Here is a 12,171-nt window from a genome sequence, read left to right as displayed (position 1 = left end):
ATTTGGACGAGTTACATGCACTGGAGAGGTTCCTTTCTTGCAAGCTTCTCAAAAGTGCATGTATTTTGGCGTGAAGTAGACAAAATTTGTTAGGTCACGCAACGGGGGGTAACCGTGTTTTCGAAATTCTAAAAACTGATACGGATATTACTTACGCTATACTTCACGCCTCTCACTAATTAAGGGGCCTAAAGGTAATAGTTAAAAAGTTAACTATTCAATATTAGTTCATCAGCCTGGTGGTTAGCTCATCTTAGCTGTATGCTGATGTATTACACTGCTGGCAATGCTGTGCCTAAAAAAGCGCTTTTCCAATTAAAAAAAGTTCTTTTTTTTTAATTGTGTAAAGTCTAGAAGCCACATTAACGAGCCTGTGGAGCGTTGATTTGACGTGCAGGCTATATATGGAAGCAGTGTGGCTTTGTGGGCTTGCTGGTTCATAGTGTTCAAAAACACTGTAGCGCAGCAGAAGACGAAAACACAGCGAGCAGAAAAGAACACAATGGGCGCTAACTACCAACAAGTTTTATTCTTCACGAGCAGCCTATTTGTAAGCCAGAAAAAAAAGACGTAATCATTTCGACAACATGTCGATTACTTAGAAAATGCAAGTTTTTTATCGCCGAGGAAAAGGGACCGTGTGTTTAAATACGTGCGACCTGGACTAGTTATCTTTTCAGCTTCGATGATCTCAAGCGTTATCATTTCACAGCTCTTTCCTAAAACAACACATTTTTCAAAAAGAGGTGTAAGGGATCGGTAGCGTTCGCGGGGGTTATTGGAACGCGGCTGGGGGCACTCAAAGCGGAGCGTCTCCTTTCTTGGAACGCGGCCGCTCGCGAACGCACCGGCAAGTACGGGTGTCCCCCCACCCGCGGTACCGATTCGCACACGTGCTGGCACGGATGTGTATTTGTGTTTGTTTTATTTTTATTTTGTGGTGGAGGGAATGTTCTCTGCACGTACTGGCACGACCGTGCGTTCGTGTTTGTGGAAAGGGCGTTTTGCCCTACGAAAGCTGGAGGGCTGGCCATGCTCTCGGTAAACCAATCATGTGAGGAGTGTAACATGATTGGTTGCTACGAAATGTGGGCCGGGCCTTTAGGTCTTTAAAACCGGACCCCGGAGCCGGAAGCGGGGTTCTGCGCTAAGGTGAGATGGTACGCATCTTCGGCCACGCCGAGTAGGGGCCTCCCCTAGTATTAGCCAGTTCCACCATTTTGTTGTTTGGTTTGTCCTTTTGCCGTTTAATTTGTCTCGAGTGTCTAAACTTGTATATGCAATGTAAATAGCTGTATATAAATCTTCAAGTATTCGCCTTACCCCTGCGTCTCAACTGAACACAAGACCGTCTCTGACGGGGCACCCCTGGTGCGAAGAGCTTCAGTCTTCCAGTTGGAACCAACCGTCTCCGACGGGGCACCCCTGGTGCAAGGAGAGTAGAAGAACCTGAAATTTACTGGCGCAGTCGACGAGGATCCTGCGACCATCGGAAGATGGCGCAGGAAGAAGATTGAAAGCAGGGAGAAAGTCGACGGTCAGGCAACAGCAGCGTTCGAGAAAGGACCTGCGGAGAGACGGCGGCAAGGACGCAAGGACCACGGCAGTAGTCCAGCGACGCGGGACTGCGTCCGGTCAAGGAAGGCAGCGCGTCGAGAACTCGACGGTCACCGGTGGGTCGCAGCAAGTGACGACATTGTGCACAGGACCAGCGGCGTGCGACAGCTCACCGCAGCGTCCGGAGAAAGTGGCGGTGGACTGCGACGCCAAGGAGCTGGCAATGCGGTTCGGCGCATCGAAACCGTGAGTTTCCTTGGTCGCATTGCTCACGTCCCTGTGCGTGTGTTCGAGCCGGTAGGACAGTTGAGGGGTACATACGGCGGTATGTAGGGTTATCCATGCCGGTCCTCACTCGATGTGAGGTATCGAGTGGAATTGGCGAAGGCGCGCTTAGCTTGCTATCAGTCTGAGCTTGCAAAAGTGAATGGAGGAAAGGCGCCGCAATTCGAGGAAAAACCTCCGGATTTGCAGGCGTTAGAAGCAAGGCGCCAGCAGCTAGAGATCGAGCTGGCTAAGCTCAAAGAGTCTAGGAGAGCTAGCCAACTAGCCAGGGAGAACTGCTCCGAATCCCGAGCAGAGAGGCCGCCAATGCTGGAAGGCAAAGGCATATGCCTGTCAAGCACAGGTGAGGAAAACAGCCAGGCAGAAGTAAAAAGTGAGCCCGATTTCTGCGAAGCTGGAGTCGCAGTTCAAGAAAGCAGCCTGATGGAACGCAGCGTCGCGGTGTTAGAGGCGGTGAACGCGCACCCCGACGATCCAGCTGCACAGGTTAGCTCTACCCCAGATAAGACCAGGGACGAGGGCGCGAGTTCCGGAATAAAAACTCGGTCTCAGGCAAGTTGCGAAAAAGAGCAGTTGGTCCAGCGTGAAACGACCAGTGAAGACAGACGCCAGATCGGCGAGCTAGTGAAAGAAGGAAGTCAAGCGTTGCCGCAGCGGCACACTGTGTCAGGCATAGGGCATAAAGTGTCCCGTAGCGCTATTGACGCCAGGAAACTTCCATCCGAGGCAAATAACGAAGGTTGGCCTGATGTGCCGACTGGACCGAGCGCCGCGCAGTTGTTGAACGCACCCGGCGGGTGTCCCACTAGGTCCTTCGAGGACAATGAAATGTGTGGCGAGTTCCCACAAAACAAATTCGGATCAAGCGACTGCGAGGGAGCTCATGCAGCCTCAGACTATGCCACGAAGCCGGCAAGCGCCGATCAAGCGCGGAGCGGCAATTTCAAGGTTTGCCCGTGCAGTAAAGGTACAAATGGCTCCAAGCGAGGCAGAGTAACAGGAGGCAGGTGCGCGGCTTTCACGGTGGAAGTCGGCGTGGGGAACAGTACGTCCCGTGCTGCAGAACGCCAAATCACGTGTGGCAAAAGTGGCCGCACTGATATGATTAGGCTGGACAGGGACTATGTTCCTCACGCAGTACGCGTTTCGAACCGGCGCGCCGGAGAAACCTTGCCCTCAAGTGCGTCGCGTGCTGAAGTATTTGAACTTATCGAGGATCAGGATGTTGTTTTCGATCCTGGAGGGCAGCAATTTTTGAATTCTTGCCCCGCTGTGGCACCGGCCTAATGAGCATAGTAGCCATTGGGCGTTGATCGTGTCGGTTGAGACGCGTGGTGGCTCGAACTCACACAGGGACGCTCGGTGCGACCAAGGACGCTCACGTGGCCGCTAACGGACCCCATATCAGTGCTACTGAACGCTCCAGTTGCGAGTGTGTGTGTGTGTGCGTGCGCTCGTTCGCGAGCAGGACGAGGGTGTGTTCTTGGAGTTGGCGAACTGGGTGCAACGCACCAACTTGGACGCTGTGTTACGGCGCACGGCAGGCATGCCACTGTGTGTATTTTAGTGTGCAATTTGCCTATGTTTTCTTGGTGCCTTAAGCATTTTCCTTAATGTTGTGTTGTTGCCCATGTGCATTTTTTGTTTTTGGTTTTCTTCGTGGTGTAGCTGCGGCATGTCACCCACAGGGTGGTTTTGTGACCCGTACCGATCCCTTTGTTATAATTCTAAAATTGGCATTTGAGCCCTTTCTAGAATCTTGGGAAGGGCGTGTAAGGGATCGGTAGCGTTCGCGGGGGTCATTGGAACGCGGCTGGGGGCACTCAAAGCGGAGCGTCTCCTTTCTTGGAACGCGGCCCCTCGTGAACGCACCGGCAAGTACGGGTGTCCCCCCACCCGCGGAACCGATTCTCACACGTGCTGGCACGGATGTGTATTTGTGTTTGTTTTATTTTTATTTTGTGGTGGAGGGAATGTTCTCTGCACGTAGTGGCACGACCGTGCGTTTGTGTTTGTGGAAAGGGCGTTTTGCCCTACGGAAGCCGGAGGGCTGGCCATGCTCTCGGTAAACCAATCATGTGAGGAGTGTAACATGATTGGTTGCTACGAAATGTGGGCCGGGCCTTTAGGTCTTTAAAACCGGACCCCGGAGCCGGAAGCGGGGTTCTGCGCTAAGGTGAGATGCTACGCATCTTCGGCCACGCCGAGTAGGGGCCTCCCCTAGTATTAGCCAGTTCCACCATTTTGTTGTTTGGTTTGTCCTTTTGCCGTTTAATTTGTCTCGAGTGTCTAAACTTGTATATGCAATGTAAATAGCTGTATATAAATCTTCAAGTATTCGCCTTAACCCCTGCGTCTCAACTGAACACAAGACCGTCTCTGACGGGGCACCCCTGGTGCGAAGAGCTTCAGTCTTCCAGTTGGAACCAACCGTCTCCGACGGGGCACCCCTGGTGCACGGAGAGTAGAAGAACCTGTGAAAATTTACTAGAGGGTTTCAATTTTTTTAGTCGGAGAGAATTTGGTCGCCTATTGTTCCTCCTCGCACGTATATCGCGTTGGCAGCATCTTCCATGAGGCGCTGATTTAAGCATCTTCCAGTCTCAACCTGGCGTCTTAACTTTTTGAATTTTCGTTTTCAGCCCTATTTTGTGTTGTTTATTTGTCAAGTTTTCTTTAATGACCCTTCTCCCCCCCCCCCTATGTAATGCCGGCATGGGCGTTTAGGGTATTGAAATAAATAAACAAATAATTTGGCAGGAAAAGCAACACAAGACCAGGGGCAAGCAAGACGCTCAGAAAATAAGATTCAATTCTTTCCATCTTTCCAAAACAGTGATCAAACAGTTCTCTTCTAAATGGATTTTCTCCATTCCTTGAAAGGCAGCTAAAATTTATCAGACAGTTGCTCACGATGGGCTGGCCCGTGCAATGGAGCCAGCCCGTGCAATGGAAGAAGAAGATGGAATCTGCCAGCCCGGTCGGGGTAGCCAGTCCTTCCGCTCCTACCGACCTCGCCGCTCCTCTCCCGTCGCGTTTTCAAGGAAAAAAACTGTCTACGATTGGAATTGTCGTAGGCGGGCTCTGGATACTCGTGGTTGCCTTCGCCCTCGTCTGGATGGTCTTCCAGCAGTTTTCTCGACCGGGCAGAGAAAACACCACCCACGACCCCTTGTGCTGCCCTCACGAGGCGGCCCAGCTGTTCGCCGTCATCGACAACACCGTTTCGCCCTGCAGAGATTTCTTCGCGTACGTCTGCAAGGAGGCCATCGCGCAAGGCTACGTGCAGCAGGGCGTCGCCAAGGACATCCTGGTGAGCCGCAGTGATACACGTGTCACTTACGTACAGTCGGGGACAAAAGTCTCTGGACCACTTGTTCCTCAAACGAAGCCGATAGCTCTATTATTATCAGGCGACTGAAGACCACGCTTGTGGAGATGAAAGAACAAAATTTTGACTTTCACCTAATAGCACTCATGATGTAACAAATGCGCAAAACGATTACGAGGGACGGAAAGGAAACGAAACGAAAGGAAACTCGTGTTCCTTTTCCACTTGTGTAACATCATGAACGTTATCCAACTTGCCCAACTTTCGGCTTGGCTAATAGCAGAGCTATCGGCTTCGTTTGTGGAACACATGGTCCAGAGACTTCTGTCCCCGACTGTACACACATACAGCCTTGGTGAAATGCTTCGCTCCGGCAGAGTTTGCTTTTGAACACTTCAGGGGTCCATTTAGGGCATTGTTCTGGAGGAATTAGGTAGAGCTCGTATGAAATTCGGAAGTGGTCCGCTGAATTGTTCACCACCGTTGCTTGAAGTCTTTTGACCAATATTTGATGTCCGCTTGGTTACACAGCGTCAGTGTAAAAAAAGAAATCGAGGGCACACTTAAGCTTCGCCTCAACGATATGACGCGGTAATATTAATGAGTCAGTGTCCGTATATGCGGAATTTTTCATTCTAAACTTTTCATTAATACGTACGTGGGAGTTTTCATACCATTTCTTGTGCAATGGTGCAGCGGTTAAGGGGTGCACCACTGTCCTGTGATGGCAGGTGCTGCCACCTGTGGGTTTTGTGCCCCACACGTTGCTCTTCCCGAGCAGCCTCTCGCTATCAATCATCAATTTAACTGCCACCTGCTAGGGTTGCTGCTTGCGCACAATCCGGCGGTTAGATTGTAACATCGCTACAACTTGCATGACCTAGATTAGCCCACCTAGGTGCCTTCTGTGAAGGTGACTGCCCGGGCGACCCTGCTTCACCCTATTTATCGCTCACAACGCCGACGATGACGACGCCGACGACTCCGGATTTCCTATGCAACTGGAGCCAATCCTATTCAACTCTTGGTTCTATTCTGATTCTGATCGCTTCGTTCATTACTATTTGCTGCGTCAGCCTTAGTCGTTTTCGTAGTCCGGTGTCTCCCTCCTCTCCCCTACAAGTGGAGAGGGACAGCGAGGCGGCGAGGGAAAAGAGGACTGTTGGCAGGTGCCAGCTCTGGCAGGTGTGACGACGACGGTCGCCGGGTTCTCTCTCCAACCAGACTTCGATGCTATCGCATAATAACGCCTGAATACTGACTACTGATATATTAATGCGATTAGTCGAGAGATGTAGCGTCATAACTCGCCCATCGGATTGTGCGCAAGCTACCCACCAAATCTAAAATAAATGCAGTTGCCACCTGCCCACCATGGCGCTGCTAATGAGCCGTACGGGAGCACGGCAAGATCAAACCGAGGTCTCCCAAGCCCCACCGGCGGCATTGTTTGAAGCAGCCACCTGCCGGGTCCAGCGGCGCAACGCTCAACTACCACATCACTGTGTGTTTTATAGCACAATGTTTTCCGGCTATCTGTGAATGTGATTGAAAGGGTCGTGACGTCATGAACACCACGTGACCACCAGTAGACCAATCATGGGCTCTGCCAAATTTGAAAATTTGAGGACCCAAAAATATGGAAGTTGGCCCAGCCCCTACAGTTAAAAAGGACCCTCAAAAATTTTGGAAGTAGGCCCACACTAGAAAAAGTAATAATGTTAATTAGTGGGGACAGGTGGCTGGGTTATGTCGATTACTAGGTCTGATTAGCATTAAGAAACAGATTCACACAGCGCAAACGGAACGAGGACAACAAGCAACTCGAAACACAGGATGGGTGCTGTCCTGTGTTTTGTGACTAGTATAATCCCATATGATAATCCAACAGAAGGTACACGAACATTCTACAAGGTGATGACTCACGCATACCATATAAACGCATTGGAACCGTCTCAAACGGGAGTTCTTGCGTGAAAATCTCAAGAGCTATAGGACCTCATTGTAGACACCCTAGCCTCTTCATAACTCCGAGTTGAACCTCAGGGTCCGAGCTGAGCAGCCCGGCCTCCCACTGCGATAGCTTACCTCCTCCTCCTCCTCCTAGACGCCATAGCAAACAGCCTAAATGCTACAGTATTTCCTTTTTACGAATGTGGTCAAGAAGCCCCCAAGTTTTATAACTTGTCTCGCTTGTCTGAAGACATTGACCCATAGACGACAGCAGCCTCTCATTAATAACAAAAAATGAGACAAACAACTCAACTTATTATTACGAATGCGCTACGGCCGTGAAAGGCGGTCACGTTCAACGATTTCGATGGTACTATTTGTTTGTACTGCATGAAGTTGCCTTCGCGTGTTTTTGCCTATCACCCAAGCTTTCGGCTTTCACGAAATTCGGTATTACCAAGAGTTCCTTCTTATCTACATAGTGGTGGTGCTGGTGAAAACTTTTCAATTTCTGTACAGCCGCATCCGAGTTAAGCAGCAAGTATTCCCATTGCTCACAACTGAGAGTATTCTCTTGGCACTGGCTTTTTATCACGAGCAGTATATAAGAGTTGCATATTGGGAATTTATCTGCATGACAATTTCTTTCTGCACAGTTAGCAGGCTAGCTGATGACAGTGTTTGTCCTACTCCTAATGCAATGCCTGCGGAAAGCAGGTCATATCACAAAACCGCTATTTGAGGTCGCTCTAAAAAATATGGGAAATTCGAAGCTCTTCCCCAGCAGGTAGAAACAGCAATGTCTTGGCATCATTATTCCCGCCTATTGTCGATTTTTAAATTTTCAAAACTTTCATAGTTAAAGTGGTTTGCTTGTCTTACTCGTGATAGCACAAACACTGCAGTTCACAATTTAGCCCTAGATATCAACTTGTAAAGGTGCGCGTTTCTCTGTATTCAATGTTCTTATCTGCGAACATTACAGAAAGCTATATTATCTTTTAGTAACGTGAATCCAACGCTTCACGTCTTCACAGACAAACTAGGTGTCATGTCTGAGGTTTGAGAACTTATCAATTTTCTTTCCGTTTCTCTTTCTTCACTGCTAGAGCACGATCAGCGGAAACATCATCAGAGGCACCGATTTTTACGACTCGACAGCTGCTGCCGCCCTTCACTGGCTTTACACGTCCTGCATGAGGGAGCTCTGGCAGCCAGAACTCCGCGCAAAAGACACCACCGAAGCCGTTTTAGCAATCCGCAACACCAGATACCCGATGAGCCCCGCCGACATGCTCCGATACGCCCTAAATGCGCAATTTCGATACAGACTCAACTTTTTCTTTCTTTTCGAGTACGACCCGGGCGAACAGATCGTTCTCGATAATAGCTACATGTCCATCAATCCACTCCTGCTCCAATGCGGGGGCGTTTGCTCAAGCATTGTTCTGTCACTCGTAAATGCTCACCTAAGAACCAACTATACCATCGCGCAGATTATCGAGTGGGAGGCCCAGTTTGTGTCGGCTTCCACTTTCACCGGTCCAGGTGATGCTACTTTAGAAGAGCTCGGAGACGCCTTCGGTGGCCTGAACACTTCGCTCCTTAAAACCGTTCTTAACGAGTGCTCCGTCGACTATGACCACGAGGATATCATTGTCGCCTCCAAGGAGGTCTTTCTCTCGGATATACGGCGCATGTGGGACACCTCGAATCAGCCATTGTCCTTAGTTTACATGCTGACGGTCGTCGCGCTAGGTGCCAACGTCGGGCTTCAGGCAGGCAGCGATCTCAACTCTCCCACGACACACAGCTGGACTGTGTGCAATGCCCATGCGTTCAATTACCAGGAACTGTGGCGCGCCACGTACGTCGCTGCCCTTACAAGTACGGCCAAGAACGCGCAACTGCGAATGGTCTTTGAGGCCACTCGACGGGCCCTGGCCAACTACGAACCACTTCGCTATCTAATGGCGGCAGGCAACAGCACGCAAGAGTTCTTGAAATTTGTCGGCAACATGTCGCTCCTGCTTCCAGTCGACCTCATCATTCACGACGTTGTCGTACCCAACATGTCCGCTCACGGTTTCGTCCGCAACCACCTCCGAGCTCTGAACTTCGAGTACGAAGTGACTGTGACAAAATGGCGACGAGGCGTGCCTTTGATCCGAGATGACATGGAAGGAGGGTGGGATGAACTGCTCTTTGTGAACGACACCAGCATTTACGTTCCTGCGCCTGCGTTCGGCCTTCTCAGCGATAACACCACCGACCCGCTGCTCGCCGACGCCCCCGTCATCGCCACCCGCATGGCAACCTTGATGTCGTACAAGGTTGCCTATAGAAGAACGTGGTCGGAGGAAACGCGGAATGCCATCTTTCTTTACAGGTAATATAAGCTACAGTCTACGTGACATTAACTATATTACTCTAGATGTATTAGCAATAATTTAATTGATTTCGTGCTAATTTCTGATGCAGTGAATTACTTCAATTCAGTAGTATTGTAGCGAATGTAAGTGATTCCTTTCGTAATTAGTGTCATTAAAATGTACCACTACTCTTTATTTCGGCAAAATTTTGTTCCCTCGTACGGGTGTAAGGCATCTCGAAAGGAAGGCTGGTACAACGTAAAAGATCAGCAGAAACGGTCTGCCCTCTGCCACTGGAGAGAACACTTCCCAAACGTACGCGCGTAGAGCCTTAGTGTCAAACGCTGCGACTCATCGAAAAGGGGCGTGCATCTACATGCTAATGGTGCTGGTTCGCTCCCCTCTCTAACCGACAGATTGAAGTGAATCCTTGAGCAAAAGAGGTTGGGGAGTTTAAAGAATGCCAGGAAAAATTGAGGGAACCTGCTAGAGCAACCCATGAAGAAAAAATCTCTGCCTCTCCCGTAACCGAGAGTAGACTAAGTATGAAATGTTTACGGGCATAACACATTGGTTGTAGATGGTACTAGTCAAAATCTTGAAATGGGTCTAGTGTTCAACATACCACACTCTTCTTGTTGAGCCGAAGCGATCGCCTGCAATAGTGCGGGATTAGGTAGGCAGCCGCGAACCGTGGTGGCCTTGTCTCTTTCGGGAGCGGCCGCATAATCACGGCGTTGTCGGCATGGGCGAGCAGTCTTCTGCTGTGGAGTATCACTCGTAAAGCGATCGCTTTCCGCAAGACGCTTCCTACCTCTCCTTTCATCAGGCTCCATTGCTCGGCTTAAGCAGCTGTGGCGGTGGCGGCATTGAAATGCAGGACGATGCAGAAGCGTACGCGGACACGACGAGACGCAGTCCTGGCAACAATGCATATGCAGCGCGTTCGAATACTCCGCGAGCGTGTATACATCTGCCTGACAAAAGGGGAAACGTCATGAGCTGAAGGCCCAGCGGCCGGTGTTTTACATGCGTGAGTGTGGGACCGCAGCGCCATCCTTGGGGACGGCGTGGAAGCAGTTTTTCTGCCCAAAGCCCTTCTCGCCCTGGAGCTCCCCTCTTGCTCTAAGCAGCAAAGCGGCCCCCTCTCTTAGAGAGTCTCGTTAAATCTCGTACGGCGCTCGGATGCTCGCGTTTCAGTGCCCGGATGTTGGCTCTTGGTCTCGGGGTGGCGTGACCACACTGCCGACAACGGGAGCTAAAAGCATTTCATGCTTAAAAACTATGGGAGCACTTTGCCAATCTAAAGTAAAGCAAGGCGAAAGCCTTTGGCCTTGCTGACTGCGATCATAGCGTGCGTATGTACGGCGACACACTGGGACGGATATTGCGCGCAACCGACTCGCACGACAGCTGCGAAGAGTCTCACACTAGGGAGGTGCGCGCGCGCAGCAGGGGCCACCAGCGCGCGCGCAGTTACTATATGACGGCCTCGGGTGTGACGTCACCCTCTCCCGTCGCTAAATCAACGTCCGCGTTATAGAGACGCATTTGGTTCTTTTCTTTGTTTTTTTCGCTATAATTGGCTGTAATTAACTAACCAATTTACCGTCATAAAACTTGGCATCGGGGTTACATTCTGTCGTCTGTATCAGATGCTACCATTCGTTTTCTCCAATACTGATTAGTTGCCGCGTTATTCGCAGTGATAAGCTAAGTATACCTAAGCAGAGCTAAGTAGAGCTAAGCTTTAAAAGGAGTATTCATCGAAAACCTAACAAACGGTTTTTATGTGTTCCAAGTGCAAGTTATGTACAAACTATAGCAGCTTCCCATTAAGATCCCGTGAGTCGTGGCTTTAGAAAAAAAGAATGTCAAAATATTACGCGAACTCATGCTATACCACCGCGCCCGAACTAACTGATTCCAGAGCATATTTCACGAACGCAGAGTGAACACAGAGCTGAACTCAACCCTGCATCGTAATTTCCCCTGATATTCACACGCAGCGGTTGCATGAGGAGGTCGACATCTGGACGCGCTGACCACGAATCAGGAGGTGTGCTCGTGTCAACGATGGGTCTGCACATCGCCGCGGCCGCTGTGGGGGCGCTGTCCACTTTCTCTTCCGGCGCCCCAGTGACGGCTGACTGGCTGGACCTCAAGCCCGCCTGGGGTCTCTACCGAATGTCCAAGGCACAGTTCTTCTACGGCCGCTATGCCTACTTTCAGTGCAGCGCCGACAAGGACTCCAGGCGCCTGGTGAACGAGCCCCTCAGGCTCAGCCCCGACTTCGGGCTGGCCTTCCGATGCCCGGTAGATGCTTACGCACTGAGCACCTTCACGTGTGCCAACGTTACGCAGGAATCGATGGATGTTTGATGCGATTCATTGTATATTCCTTCCACCTTCTTTTCTTTCGCGCTGATTTTACGCTCATTTATTGGTAATCCTCAAAAATATCTCCCTGGATACCTCCGCACTGGGTGAGATCTCCCTTTTTTTTCTCTCACTCTGTGTCACTCCAAACGCTTCTGTTGTTTGGTCAAAACAAATTTATGGTTACTTACCACACGAGCAGCTTTCAAGATGGCAAGACTTGTGAACTGCATGTTTTCAGTGGTGCTGCTTGCATACAGAATTCGGTTTCTGAGATCTTCGCTATCGATATTT

At 50.3% G+C, this 12,171-nt stretch overlaps 1 protein-coding gene across 1 annotated transcript; it reads left to right on the top strand.

The window, feature by feature from the left end:
- The first annotated feature begins 11,397 nt into the window (after positions 1–11,397).
- On the top strand, positions 11,398–11,880 carry LOC149358814 (uncharacterized). Its single transcript, XM_089567582.1, has one exon. The coding sequence runs from the start codon at positions 11,515–11,517 to the stop codon at positions 11,878–11,880; it is 366 nt and encodes a 121-aa protein (XP_089423708.1). The 5' UTR covers positions 11,398–11,514.
- Positions 11,881–12,171: the final 291 nt, after the last annotated feature.

Source organism: Amblyomma mixtum, chromosome 2, assembly GCF_055824585.1.
Source record: "Amblyomma mixtum isolate Tamu chromosome 2, ASM5582458v1, whole genome shotgun sequence".
Lineage (NCBI taxonomy): Eukaryota > Metazoa > Arthropoda > Arachnida > Ixodida > Ixodidae > Amblyomma > Amblyomma mixtum.
This window is presented reverse-complemented; position numbering and strand designations above follow the sequence as displayed.